The sequence below is a fragment of the Leopardus geoffroyi genome, chromosome D1, assembly GCF_018350155.1.
Source record: "Leopardus geoffroyi isolate Oge1 chromosome D1, O.geoffroyi_Oge1_pat1.0, whole genome shotgun sequence".
NCBI lineage: Eukaryota > Metazoa > Chordata > Mammalia > Carnivora > Felidae > Leopardus > Leopardus geoffroyi.
Window position 1 is genome coordinate 45,730,688 of NC_059329.1, and position 14,305 is coordinate 45,744,992.

The window sequence follows — 14,305 nt, forward strand, 5'->3', positions numbered from 1 at the left end:
ACCAACCCAGGGCTCAAACCCACAAATCCAGAGATCATGACCTGAGCCCAAGTCGCTCAACCGACTGAGCAACCCAGGCGCCCCTAACTTTCTGAAACTTTTGAATGACACTGTAACACATTTCATAACTAAAGTTATTAGGGAGTACAGTAGGCATCATATAACTTCCAGATTCTAAGTGTTTATATATATTCCTTCTCTCTCCCTCTCTCTCTCTCTCTCTCTCTCTCTCTCTCTCTCTCCCCCTATCTTTGTGTGTGTGTGTGTGTGTGTGTGTGTGTGTGTGCGCGCGCATGCGCGCTACAAAAAACGGGAAATTATAGATGAGAGAAAAGCATAGTGAAAGTTGCTAACAATTGTAATGACTACTACAAGATGCTATTTAATGATCTCAGAAAGTCTTTCAAGATACAATATATTTTCATCTGCCACAATGTTTTAGAACAGTATAAAAGTACCGCCTTAAAGTACAGGAATGGAAAAATAAGAGCAAGAGTCTATAATCATATTCTGTTATATACAGCAGATAATACAAAGTAAACTTTTCAGAAGACTGCAAGGTAATTTAATTTTCTTCCTGTGAAGATAACATGACACTTAAAGATGAAGATGCCAAGAATTTATAAACCAAATTCATGGTATTTTATCCACATATTATAGAGTTCATTCATTTTGGTCATATCTGCTTAGGAGTTTCATAACTACAACAGTGTAATCTAACAATGCAACACATGAGTAGGTTTAGAATAAATATGCAATTTTCAATATTTTAATCCATGTCATGTTTGAGCACCCTGCAGTTTTAACTTATCTAGACTAATACTAAATATCAAAGCAAATTCCATAGCAGTTCTACAAAACGAAATCCATCAGAGCAACTTTCTGAACCACAAACAAAACACTTCCTAGAAACAGAAAGAGAAGACTAGTTCTTAACAGCCCACCTAGGGATAAACTAGATGTTACCAATGCTTCCTGCTGAGTTACTATGATCACAGTTCTTTGTGGCACAAATTTTTTGAGCAACCCTGGAAACAACTTCAAAGTTTTCTCAGAATCCCACAGTGACACGATTAAGATTTAAGTAAACTGCCCTCTTAGGAGGTTTCAGGAACTAGCTGGCAAAGCATGCTTAATTCTATAAAGGAAAGGGGAAGACTGGGAAAGACGGATGGATGGATGGATGGATGGATGGATGGGTTGGAGAGGGAGAGAAGAAAAGTAGGAAGGAAAGAAAGTCAAACCAATATAGATGAAGACATACTTATGAAGACAGACAGATCTTCACTTACATATCTGTATCTATGTATATCATCACACATATGTGTATGTGTACAACCATAGTGTATGCTCTTACCTCATTAAATGCTTCTCGAAAAACCGATTACACAATTGAGTACAAAAATGTATAATCTCAGAGTAAAGACTTCACTATTAACTAAAGTTTTGGAGATTTAAAAATTAGGGCTACCACTATAATTTGACACTGCTAATCCTCCATATTGTTATCTTTCACTCTATTACTGACTTTATTAAAAATATGAACCGTACACTCATCTCAATGGACAACTGACTACTTAAACACTGTCGTTTACCACCTTCTAACCTCAGATTTCTTTTTATTCTGGATTTTCACTCTAATCTCCCACAGCCCCAGTGACCACCTATAAGAAGAAAATTTCAAATTTTATTTATGACTACCATGCTTCTTCTGAATCGAGACTCACACTTCAAGCTGTCTGCTGGCTATCTCCACCAACATATCACTGATTTTCTTCATGAATTAAGGGCATAATTACAAATTCTTTTTCCTTAAAGTAAAAACTGTAATATTAACACACTTCACTTTGGTAACTAGATGTACATAACTTCAACCTTTCTAGGTTACATATAATCTATAAAGGAGTCTTGATATTTAATGAAATCTTAGTAAAATTTGTGGTAAATAAAAAACACTTTCTCAAAGCAAATAAGACCATTAACTTTTACACAATTTTAGATAAACATAGACCAGACTCATTTAAAATAAGATATACTATAAAGAAACTTATAAAAAGATGGAGCAAAAAAATTGCTTTTCTATGTTTAAAGGTGAACTCCAAAAATTTTTTTAAATCTGCTTTTTAAAAAATAAGTCACAGGGGCGCCTGGGTGGCGCAGTCGGTTGGGCGTCCGACTTCAGCCAGGTCACGATCTCGCGGTCCGTGAGTTCGAGCCCCGCGTCGGGCTCTGGGCTGATGGCTCAGAGCCTGGAGCCTGTTTCCGATTCTGTGTCTCCCTCTCTCTCTGCCCCTCCCCCGTTCATGCTCTGTCTCTCTCTGTCCCAAAAATGAATAAATGTTGAAAAAAAAAAAAAATAAGTCACAGAGTGCCTGGGTAGCTCAGTTAGTTAAGTGATCAATTCTTGATTTGAGCTCAAAGTCATGATCTTGTAGTTTGAGGGTCAGAGCCCCACATCAGGCTCTCCACTGAAAGCATGAAGCCTGCTTGGGATTCTCTCTTCCTCTCCCTCTCTGCTCCTCCCCCATTTTCTCCCCCTTTTTCTATCTCTCTCAAAAACAAGTAATAAACATTTTTTAAAAATAAAAAATATTAAAAATAGAACTACCCTACGACCCAGCAATTGCACTACTAGGTATTTATCCACGGGATACAGGTATGCGGTTTCAAAGGGGCACATGCACCCCAATGTGTATAGCAGCACTATCAACAATAGCCAAAGTATGGAAAGAGCCCAAATGTCCATCAATGGATGAATGGATAAGGAAGATATGGTATGTGTGTGTATATATATATATATATATATATATATATATATACACACACATATATACATACACACACACACACGCACACACACACACACACACACACACACACACACACACACAATGGAGTATTACTCGGCAATCAAAAAGAATGAAATCTTGCCATTTGCAACTACGTGGATGGAACTAGAGGGTATTATGCTAAATGAAATTAGAGAAAGACAAATATCGTATGATTTTACTCGTATGAGGATTTTAAGATACAAAACAGATGAACATAAGAGAAGGGAAGCAAAAATAATATAAAAACAGGGAAGGGGACAAAACAGAAGAGACTCTTAAATATGGAGAACAAACTGAGGGTTACTGGAGGGGTTGTGGGAGGGGGGATGGGCTAAATGGGTAAGGGGCATTAAGGAATTTACTCCTGAAATCATTGTTGCACTATATGCTAACTAACTTGGATGTAAATTTAAAAAATAAATTACAGGGGCGCCTGGGTGGCGCAGTCGGTTAAGCGTCCGACTTCAGCCAGGTCACGATCTCGCGGTCCGTGAGTTCGAGCCCCGCGTCAGGCTCTGGGCTGATGGCTCAGAGCCTGGAGCCTGTTTCCGATTCTGTGTCTCCCTCTCTCTCTGCCCCTCCCCCGTTCATGCTCTGTCTCTCTCTGTCCCAAAAATAAATAAACGTTGAAAAAAAAAAAATTTTTTAAAAAAAAAAATAAATTACATTAAAAAAAACTAAAAAATAAAAATAAAAATAAAATAAAAAATAAAAGGCTAAAATTTAAATTTTTAATTAGACCCCAAACCAGGATTTGTGGTGGCTATACATATACACACACAACCACACAACTCGCAAGAAAAAAAAAAGAACTAGAGAGCTATTTCCAGGTAATAACTTCATCACCTAATAAACAACAGAACTAAATCACTATACATCACACAAGGTTCAATTACTCCACAATCACATCAACATAAGGATCAATTTTTCTTCAGCAACCACAAGAAAATCCTTAAAAAGAAGCTACAGTTAAAATTTTGATTAGGTCAGACTATTCCAATTAATATTCAGAACAGATCATAATTTATAACTACCTACAAATTTTCTGAGACTATCTAGTGTCTACATATAAAACACCAGTGCAATAGCTCACTTAAGAGAAATGAAAGCAGAAAGCTTTAAGATAAAAGTTTGTTATCAAAAGCAAAAAGAGAGCAGGAATTGAACTAGTAACTAAAATCCAAGTTATCACCTCACTTCCAGGAAACCTCTTTGTGCCTTAAAAAGTTATAGTTCTTAATATCAATAGCACAATTTTACTTTGGTGTTATTGTATTTAAACACATGTTTATCTTCAAAGAAAAGTTTGATTTTTTTTTAACTAAAATTATAAAAAATAATACCTAGACTAATATATCAAAAGAAAAGGATTGAGCAATTGACAATGCACACGTATATTAAAAATTGGTATATGACAAGAGCCATTACAAATCCATGGGGAAAGAATGGATAATTGAATCCCTGGTGCCAGAGAAAGACCATTCACCAGTCAAAGAAAGGGAGTGGGGGCAGCAAAATAAAAGAGATCATATGGCAAGCAGACTTAAAATGGACCTAAATACATTTCTACGTTTTGCAAGATGGTGGAATATTAACACTAAGAAGCTCTAAAGTTAAAGATATCTAAGTAGTCCTTAGAGCAAGCACTAAAAAAAGAAAAAAAAAAAAATACATAAAAATGGACTAAAAAAAAAATGTCTTCTTCCAAGTTTCCAGTTTCTGTGCAAGGAGCTTGGAAGTCCTCACTTAGTCCTAACAGCAAGTAAAAAAGCTAAGGAAACTGAAAACTCAACAACTCTTTTTAGATCCATAAGAGAAGCAAGGTCACCCTACAAACTATTGCCCCCAAAACTGAAGGGACTACAGGCAGATAGAGAATCACAATCTACCAGAACAAAACCAGCTAAAACCTCAGAGGGAATGAGAGCCAGAACAGGAAACCCTAAACTGATAAACTGCAGGAGGCTCAGTGTGGACAGGTCTGAGAGTGAAAAACTCAAGGGGTGCCCAGTCATAGAGGGACCCTCATACCTTTGTGCATTTTACCTCTGGGAGCTTAACTAAGTAAATAACAGGGGGAAAGGCGCTTATTTACGCTTCCAAGTAGGGGAAACACAGAGGAATCATTTTGAAATGAGCCAGAGCATTCTGTTCTTAACAGGGCCTGTCCTTGGTAAAAGCTAGTTTACCAGAGCCTAACCTACTAGGGCATTACAAGAGCCTAAGTGGCATGGGGAAGGGAAATACCTAACTCCAGCCAGCTTTAGAATTCCACATGCAAGAAAGCAAAATATCCAACTCCAGCACATTCTAACTATCCTGCCCCACCTAAGAGGAAAAGAAAAACTGAGAAAGGCTTATAAAGTTCAGTCTAGAGACACAGGCTCACTAAGAGACTGAGGCCTAACCACAGGACTATAGAACAGTTTCCTTCCCCCAACACCTCACCACATTAGTAACAGCCTATTACAGTAATTCCTTTCACCTGGTACATCATGCCCAGCTATCAAGAAAAAAAATTACAAGGCACATCAAAATGCAAAAATCACAATTTGAAGACACAGAGCAGCATCATAACCAGACACGGCAGAGACGCTGGAATTATCAGACCAGGAATTTAAAATTAAAACAATGATTAGGGCACTCTCCTGGCTCAGTAGGTAAAGAACCTTGGACTCTTAATCTCAGGGTCACGAGTTCAATCCCCACAATGGGTGTGGAGCCTACTTTTAAACAAACAAACAAACAAACGAAACAGAAGAATGATTAATACTAAGGACTCTAATGGATCAAGTAGATAGCATACAGAAACAGATGAGCAAGGTAAGCAGAGAGATGAAATTCCACAAAGAAAAGGAACTACAGCAGAAATGAAGAGTGCCTTCGATATAATCATATCATTAGTAGACTGGACACAGCTGAGGAAAGAATCTCTGAGCTAGAGAATACATCACCATACCCTTGATATATCACAGAATCCTTGAAAACTGTAAAACACTAAGAACAGAGACTAGAAAAAAAAAATACAGAATATCCAAGGACTACAAAAAGTATAACATACACATAATGGGAAAAGCTAAAGGAGAGAAAGAGAGAATAGAACAGGAGAAATATTCAAAACAATAATGACTGACAGTTTTCCTAAATTAATGTTAGATACCAAACCACAAATCAATAAAGTTCAAAGAACACCAAGCAGCATATATGCCCAAGAAAAAAACCACACAACAACACAACTACATCTAGACATACCTTATTAAAACTACAGAAAAATAAATATAAAGAAAACCCTGAAAGAGGCCAGAGGGAAAAAAAACCACCTTACCTATAGAGGAACAAGGATAATTGCATCCAACTTCTCCTCAGAAACCATGCAAACAAGAGAGTGGAGTGAAATATTTATTGTTGACAAGGGAAAAAAAAAAAAAACAACCTGGAATTCTGTACCCTGAGAAAGTATCCTGACTTTATCGCACCAAAAAAAAATTGAGAATATTTGTTGCTAGTGGACCTGCTCTGCAAGAAATGTTAAATGTTCTCTAAAGAGGAAGAAAACAATACAGATAAGAAACTCATCTACATAAAGAAAGGTGGAACATTAAAGAAAAAACAATTTTATTTTTCTTATTCTTAATTGCTCTAATAGATAACAGTTCATTCAAAATAATACTGTAACAACATAAAAATAATGTAATAATGTAATCAAAGCACCAATGTAATTGATTTTGTATGCTTATGTATATATATGAGGGGTGTGTGTGTGTGTGTGTGTGTGTGTGTGTGTGTGTATGTGTATGTCATGAATACTTAGATATAATTGAATGATAGCAATGACATAAGGGACAGGAAGAAGGAATTAGGATTACATTATTATCATAAGGTATACTCACTACCTATGAAAAGCTATAGTGTTATTTGAAAGTAGAGTAGGATTAGTTGTAAATGTATATTACAAAACTAGGGCAACCACTAAAAAAAAGTTTAAAAAAGTATAATCAATTACTAAGAAAGGAGAGAAAAATGGAACCATATAAAATGTTCAATTAAAACCACAAAAGGCAGAATAAGTGGGAAGAAAGAAAATCAAAACAACAAGGGAACAAAAAGAAAACATGAACAAATGTACTAGATATGAATCCATCTATATTAATAATCACTTTTAATGTCAATAGTCTAAGTATACCAATTAAAACACAAACATTACCAGAGCTGATCAAAAAAACATGACCCAACTACATGTTGTATACAAGAAATCTACTATAAAGACATACAGATTAATTAAGCACATAAAAAATAATAATAAATAAAATAAAATAAAAAGCACATGAAGAAATGCTCTACAACATTTGCCATTAAGGAAATGTAAATTCAAACAATGAGATACTACCACACTCCTATTAAAATGGTCAGAATGCAGAACTCTGGCAACACTAAGTGCTGGCAAGGATGTGGAGCAACAGAAACTCTCATTCACTGCTGGTGGGAAAACAAACTGGTACAGCCACTTTGGATAACAGTTTGGCAGTTTCTTACAAAGTCAAACATACTCTTAACATATGATATAGCAATCATACCCCTTGGTAATTTACCCAAAGGGGTTGAAAACATAAATATACAAAACCTGCACATGAATGTTTATAGCAGCTTTACTGGTATTTGCCAAAACTTGGAAGCAACCAAAATGTCCTGCAGCAGGGCAAAAGATAGACAGTTGTATATCCAGATGATGGAATATTATTCAGCACTAAAAAGAAATGACCTATCAAGTCATGTAAAGACATAGATGAGGCTTAAAGGCATATTAATAAAAAAAAGAAGCCAATCTGAAAAGCTGACATACTGTATGATTTTAACTATATGACACTCTGCAAAAGGTAAAACTACAGAGACAGTTAAAAAGATCAGTAGTCACCAGGGGTTGGGGGAAGGGTGAAAGGAAGGCCAACTACAGAGGATTTTTAGAACAGTGAAATTACTTTGTAAGATACTATAATGGTCAATATGTGTCAATGTAAAAGCTGGTGAACATGAATAAGGGCTATAGTCTAGCTGACAATATTGTCAATTTCCTGGTTTTTTATCATACTACAGTTACATAAGATGCTATCCTGCGGAGAAACTGATTAAGTTTTCATGTGTCTCTCTGTATTATTTGTGTAATATTCCATGACTCTATAATCATGTCAAAGTTAAAAGTAAAAGAAAGATTAGAATAAAACAGAGTACATAGTGACAAATATAATAAAAAGCCAAATATATTAGTTGTGTAAGTAAATGTATATGGACTGAACTTACATTTTCAAGTAAAATGATTTTTTCAGATTGGAACTCCAAATATAGTCCAAATTTATGTGGCATATGAGACAGACATATAAAGTGTTTCAAGAAGATAAAGACAGGGGCGCCTGGGTGGCGCAGTCGGTTAAGCGTCCGACTTCAGCCAGGTCACGATCTCGCGGTCCGTGAGTTCGAGCCCCGCGTCGGGCTCTGGGCTGATGGCTCAGAGCCTGGAGCCTGTTTCCGATTCTGTGTCTCCCTCTCTCTCTGCCCCTCCCCCGTTCATGCTCTGTCTCTCTCTGTCCCAAAAATAAATAAACGTTGAAAAAAAAAAAAAATTTAAATAAAAAAAAAAAAAAAAAGATAAAGACATACTAGGCAAATGCAAGCAAAAAAAAAAAAAAAGGTAACTAAAAATTTGGAAGTCAAGCCAAAATACATTAAATGAAATAAAGAGCATACTCTTTGTTGTTGTTGTAGTTGTTGTTGTTGACTTTTTTTAATTCAATTTTAATTTTTTTTAATTTACATCCAAATTAGTTAGCATATAATGCAACAATGATTTCAGGAATAGATTCCTTAATGCCCCTTACCCATTTAGCCCATCCCCCCCCCACAACCCCTCCAGTAACCCTCAGTTTGTTCTCCATATTTAAGAGTCTCTTCTGTTTTGTCCCCCTCCCTGTTTTTATATTATTTTTGCTTCCCTTCCCTTATGTTCATCTGTTCTGTGTCTTAAAGTCCTCATATGAATGAAGTCATATGATTTTTGTCTTTCTCTGACTAATTTCACTTAGCATAATACCCTCCAGTTCCATCCACATAGTTGCAAATGGCAAGATTTCATTCTTTTTGATTGCCGAGTAATACTCCATTGTATATATATACCACACCTTCTGTATCCATTCATCCATCGAGGGACCATCTGGGCTCTTTCCATACTTTGGCTATTGTGGATAGTGCTACTATAAACATGGGGGTGCATGTGTCCCTTTGAAACAGCACACCTGTATCCCATGGATAAATGCCTAGAAGTGCAATTGCTGGGTCATAGGGTAGTTCTATTGTTAGTTTTTTGAGGAACCTCCATACTGTTTTCCAGAGTGGCTGCACCAGCTTGCATTCCCAAAAGAGCATACTTTTTAATGCTAGAAATTGCACCTGGAATTAAAGATACAACCTAAAACCATATTCAATAGCATAGATCTGATAGCTATCTACCAACCTTTGAGCTCCCAATAAAAGAATGCACTTTTTTCAAATGTTCAAAACATAGTTACAAAAATTTAGCATAAATTAAGCCACAATAAAAACCTTATAAAGTTTCATACAGAGAAAATACTGTGAACATTCTCAGATAAGAATGCAATAAAACTAGAAATTAATAACAAAGGGACCATTTAATCTTCTTTAATAGAAAATTCTCAAAAGCCAGAAAATTCATCACTAAACTATTCTAGAGCAGTAAAAAAGAGGAAAACTTCTGTAATATTTATGAAGTAAATGACACTCAATCCTAATAAAGAACACACACACACACACACACACACACACACACACACACAACAATTAGCCAATCCACAAATTGTGATTATCATGATCAACTCAGGTTCACTCCAGCAAAGGACTGTGGAATGTCAAGAAATCTAATTCCCCCAAATTAACAGGTTTATTGAAAAGATCTGATGATTGCCACTTTAATCACATATTCAAACTTGGAACTACTTGGAATTATGGACCTGATGGCCTCTGCATCATCTATGAAGTATATTCTTACCAAGAATGTTTAATCTAAATGCTATCAAGTCTTTAGACTAAACTTCTGTTTACAGGAAATACATGAATTAAATGAAACAATTAAACAATTCCATGAGGAAAAAATTCAGACAAAACCAGAAAAGTTTTACACCCAAGACAACTGTCACATCAATAAGTCAATGTCATGGGGAGAGGGAAGGAGTGGGGATATTTAGCTAGATTAAAAGAAAATAAAGAAACAAAACTCTATACATAATCTCCACTAGAGTCTATTTCAAAAAAAAACAGTAATAAAAGCATTTTAGGACACTACGGACTAGCTGGTATTAGGGAGTGACTGTTGATTTTCTTACTTTGATAATAGTGTTGTAATTACACAGGAAAATACCCCTATTTGAATGCTCAAGTATTTAGGAGTAAAGTGTCATGATGTTTACAATGATTCACACACATACACACACATAACCACACATACATATAATCACTTACAACTAAGTAAAAATAGCAAAATGTTAACAACTGTTGACTCTAGGTGGGTACACAAGTATTCAATTTCAACATTTTCTGTTGAAAAGTAGGCAAATAACTTCTAAAATGCTCTTATTACTCAAGTGCTAAAAATAAATAAATAAGAGCAAACTTGGTTTAAAGCATCTTTAAAGTTTCGTGTATGATTTAAAATCATATTTCTAAAACCAGTATTCACATTTTTAAATAAATCAAGTAGTTGCAGTAAGTGACAGAGCCAGTTGCCTAAACCAGATAGTACAGCTCCAGAATCCACACTCTTAATACTCAGTACTATTCTGTACTATACTCTCAGGTGTGATAACCTATGTTTCTAGTGATTCTGACTTGATTATGCTGGGGCAACAATATCCACCAGTCCTTTGATTTTGGTAATTTTAATAATCCAAAAGTATTCTGACACAAGCAAAGAACCAAATGTTTAGACACCATTATGTTACACAAGAAAGCATTAAAAATGGCCTCAGATGGTTTAAGTAAATATTTAATTAACTGATAAGATCTATCTATACTCTTAACGTGAGATGAGTGACTCTAGCGAACATCTTCATAAACTGGATGATGACCTTATCTTGATTAATACATGACCCCACTGTGACTCTCTGGAAAAAAGATAGAATCAAAGCGGTTCTCAGCAATGAAAATCATTATTCATGAGACAGTAAAAATTCCTTTATGCAAAAGTTTTACCTTCAGCTGTTTACCTGACTGAATAATTTACATAACAGCTTATAGCATTTTAAAGAAATCTTATGTCACTTGAAACACTTTCAGGCTTATATAAATGAACATATTTTTTTCAATGAGAGGATACCTTAAAAATAAGGATATCTGACTTTAACAGATATCACTCAATGAGTTGAAGCAAATTACAGATGTAGATGATAAAAGAAAACTGTTAATTTTCTCAAGTGTGATAATGGTATTGTCATTATGGAAAAGACCTTCAATTAGATTTGTGTATGTCATGTTTTATTTAGAGATAACTCTCTAATTTTTTAGTAAACAAAGACCAGTGGGTATTATTATTCTATAAAGTCAATCTTTATATTTTAATGAACTTAATAAACATGAATAACAATATCAATACAAAATTAAATTTTCCATCAAGTATCTGTAAGACTAAAAATATATGTGGAAATATTTCTCACCCCTGGACTATAAGAAATAGTAAGTCAAAAAAATTTTAGTTGGGGTAGAGGACAGTAACCTAGTTCTATTAAATATGTAGATATATGAAAATTTACCTGCTTTTTCTTTCAATTAGAATGGCCACATAAGATGCTGGCAAAGCGGCACCAAAGCCAGGACTCCAAGAGTAGAATTTTCCAAGTATCCTCCTGAAATTCAAATTTGGAATTTTTGTATGAAATGTTTATGTGGTTATTTCAGTTATTACGAACAGAAGTTCCCCTTCTTCACTCCACACTCTACCTAAATGTCTCACAGCACCTCAAATTCAACATGTCCATAACCAAACTAACTCATTAGCTCTCTCCCCTATCGCCATGATCTTGCTCTCTCTCCTCTATTTTCCTAGGTTAATAGGATCAACGACGACCTACCCACTTACGTGTGACACTTTGAAACAGCCTTAGCTTCTCCCTTTTCCTTTTCCCCACACATTAAATCATTCCCTTAAGTTTTTCCATATGCAATCGAACTCTCAAATTCTCCAATCTGCTACCCCTGCCTTAGTTAAGTCTCTTACCATCTCCGAATCTGGTTACTACAACAGCAAACTAATAAGTATCTCTCCTTCCAATAATTTAGTCAGTCACATTCATTCAGACATTCCCTAGATCCAACATTACTATGCAAACCCTCTATGTTCTCAGTTTCCTTATCAAAATGGGAACAATAATATTACCTATCTCATACAGTTGTCATGAGGACTACATGAGCTATTTCCTAGCACCATGCACAGCACATGGAAAGTGCTAAGGAAATGTTAGCTGTTATAATTATTATTACTACCCCTATTTCTTAACGCATGATAAATATTTAACAAATGTCACCCCTTCTTTGCTTCTACAATCCTTGATAACTTTTTCTTACGGTACTTACTAAAGTAATGTATATTTTTTTAGTTTTATTTAGATATATATGTATATCATTTTTCACTTACTAGAATATGTCCCTTGAAAGTAAAAATCTACATGGTGTTCACATGCTATAAAATGGCCATTAGCTGCTTGGGTTTTTAAAGAGATCAAAAAAAAAAAAAGATATTTGGAAATGTTAGGAAGATTTTTTTCCTTTCAAAGACACTATGTTCCTAAGAAAGGGAGAAGCAGCACATAAAACTTGCAAAAAAATCATCTGAACAAAGTTGGTCCATGGATAAAAAACACATTATAAGAAAAAATGTAAATACATACACATAAAGATTAAGGATCACCAATGAAATGATATTTTTAACTGAAGCCTAGCTTTAAAAGAATTAGAAAACCTACAGAGCATATGAAATATGGGTATTTCTAAAATGAACATCAGCAACTTCCTGTTCGAGAAAACTAGAAGTGATTCTTCCTCCAATATAAAATCCACAAAGGCCATAGGAAGTTACTGAATGTAAAAATCAAGAAAAATAACTCAATGAGTCAGTTAAAGGAGGAACATGGATGTAACTATAAGCATTTTAAGTATAAGTATTATAGGTATTTGCATTTCCACAAATTAACCAGTTTCACAGAACATAAAGAAATATGCTACAACAGCAATTTATGATTATTGTAATATTTTAAGCCTAATTATTTTATAACTTTATTTTTAGCATGTGAACAAGTATTAGAAAGTTTCCAGAGTACATATGATAGTTTCTTACACACACTTTCAAGTCAATTTAAAGGCATAATTTCCTCAGTAGTATAAACCTTATCAATTATTTTCTGCATAATCTGTAAGTTTATAAATATTAATGTTTTGACGGGAAAAAATCTGTAAAGGATATTTGAAAATTATCTTTTTAATTGCAGTTAATGTATACCTACAGAACTACTCTGGGCAACAGTAATATGAAAATGATGTAAAGTTAGTATTTTAACTTGACAGATTTAAGAAAAACACTAGCTGGGATTTTCAACAATCAGTGGGAAAAAAGATAAGAAGTAAATATCTAATAAACATGTTAAGGCATGTCACAGCACTAAAAACTGAATTCTAACTGATCTATGTCATAGGAAGCCTGTGACATAGCTAATTATAAGACTTAATAAGAAGTTTCATCAATAGGATATGCCAGAAGTTAACTCACTGTTCTACCTATAAACACGAGCATTTTATAGTCTTTTTGAAGTCTAGTCACTGTATGTGGACCTCACCTACACCATGCACAGTTGCTTTGAATTCTTGATCCATGAAATTGGAAAGTTAAAATATCCTAATCAACAATTTGGTAAATATAGTAGGCCTCAGAAAGCTCATGATACACCAAAGCACTTTTGCTATATAATCATAGCAATAATTTGAAGTCTGTATTAATCTTTAAGCCAAGAGGCCCACAACTCCTATTTAACAACCTTTCTTTGAGATACATAAATGCCATTTGATAGAGAAAAAATATATACAAGCAGTGACCTGCACAACATTTACATAAACATCTGTTTGTTTCACAGTTCCAACAAAAGAATCTGTTTTAACCTCCAGTGGTGATTATGAGTACCAACCTTAAAATGCAAAAGAAAGCCATATACAAGGCCCCATTAGCAGTCAGAAATGAAGCAGATTGTAGGATCTCAGGGAGTAGTTTGTGTAAATAATAGTCTAATTTTCGTTTCCGGAGAATTGCTGCAATCTGGAAAGAGAAAGGCTTTTTTGTTTAATCCAACCAATTTTTCCCACCTAACTTAGCTCTTATGTGAAAGCTACTGAATAACAGCATATATTCTAAAATTAAAGTTAAAACTCTG

The 14,305-nt window shown here is 34.7% G+C and overlaps 1 protein-coding gene across 2 annotated transcripts in view; it reads right to left on the bottom strand.

Annotated features, from left to right (window-relative positions):
* TMEM135 (transmembrane protein 135) overlaps window positions 1–14,305 on the bottom strand; it is a 264,516-nt gene that overhangs the window by 223,332 nt on the left and 26,879 nt on the right. For both annotated transcript variants that reach the window (XM_045483689.1, XM_045483690.1), the window contains exons 2-3: window positions 14,063–14,190; window positions 11,642–11,734 (exon numbers count right to left, since the gene is read on the bottom strand). In XM_045483689.1, coding sequence (XP_045339645.1) covers window positions 11,642–11,734; window positions 14,063–14,190 — 221 coding nt within the window. The remainder of the gene's footprint in view (window positions 1–11,641; window positions 11,735–14,062; window positions 14,191–14,305) is intronic.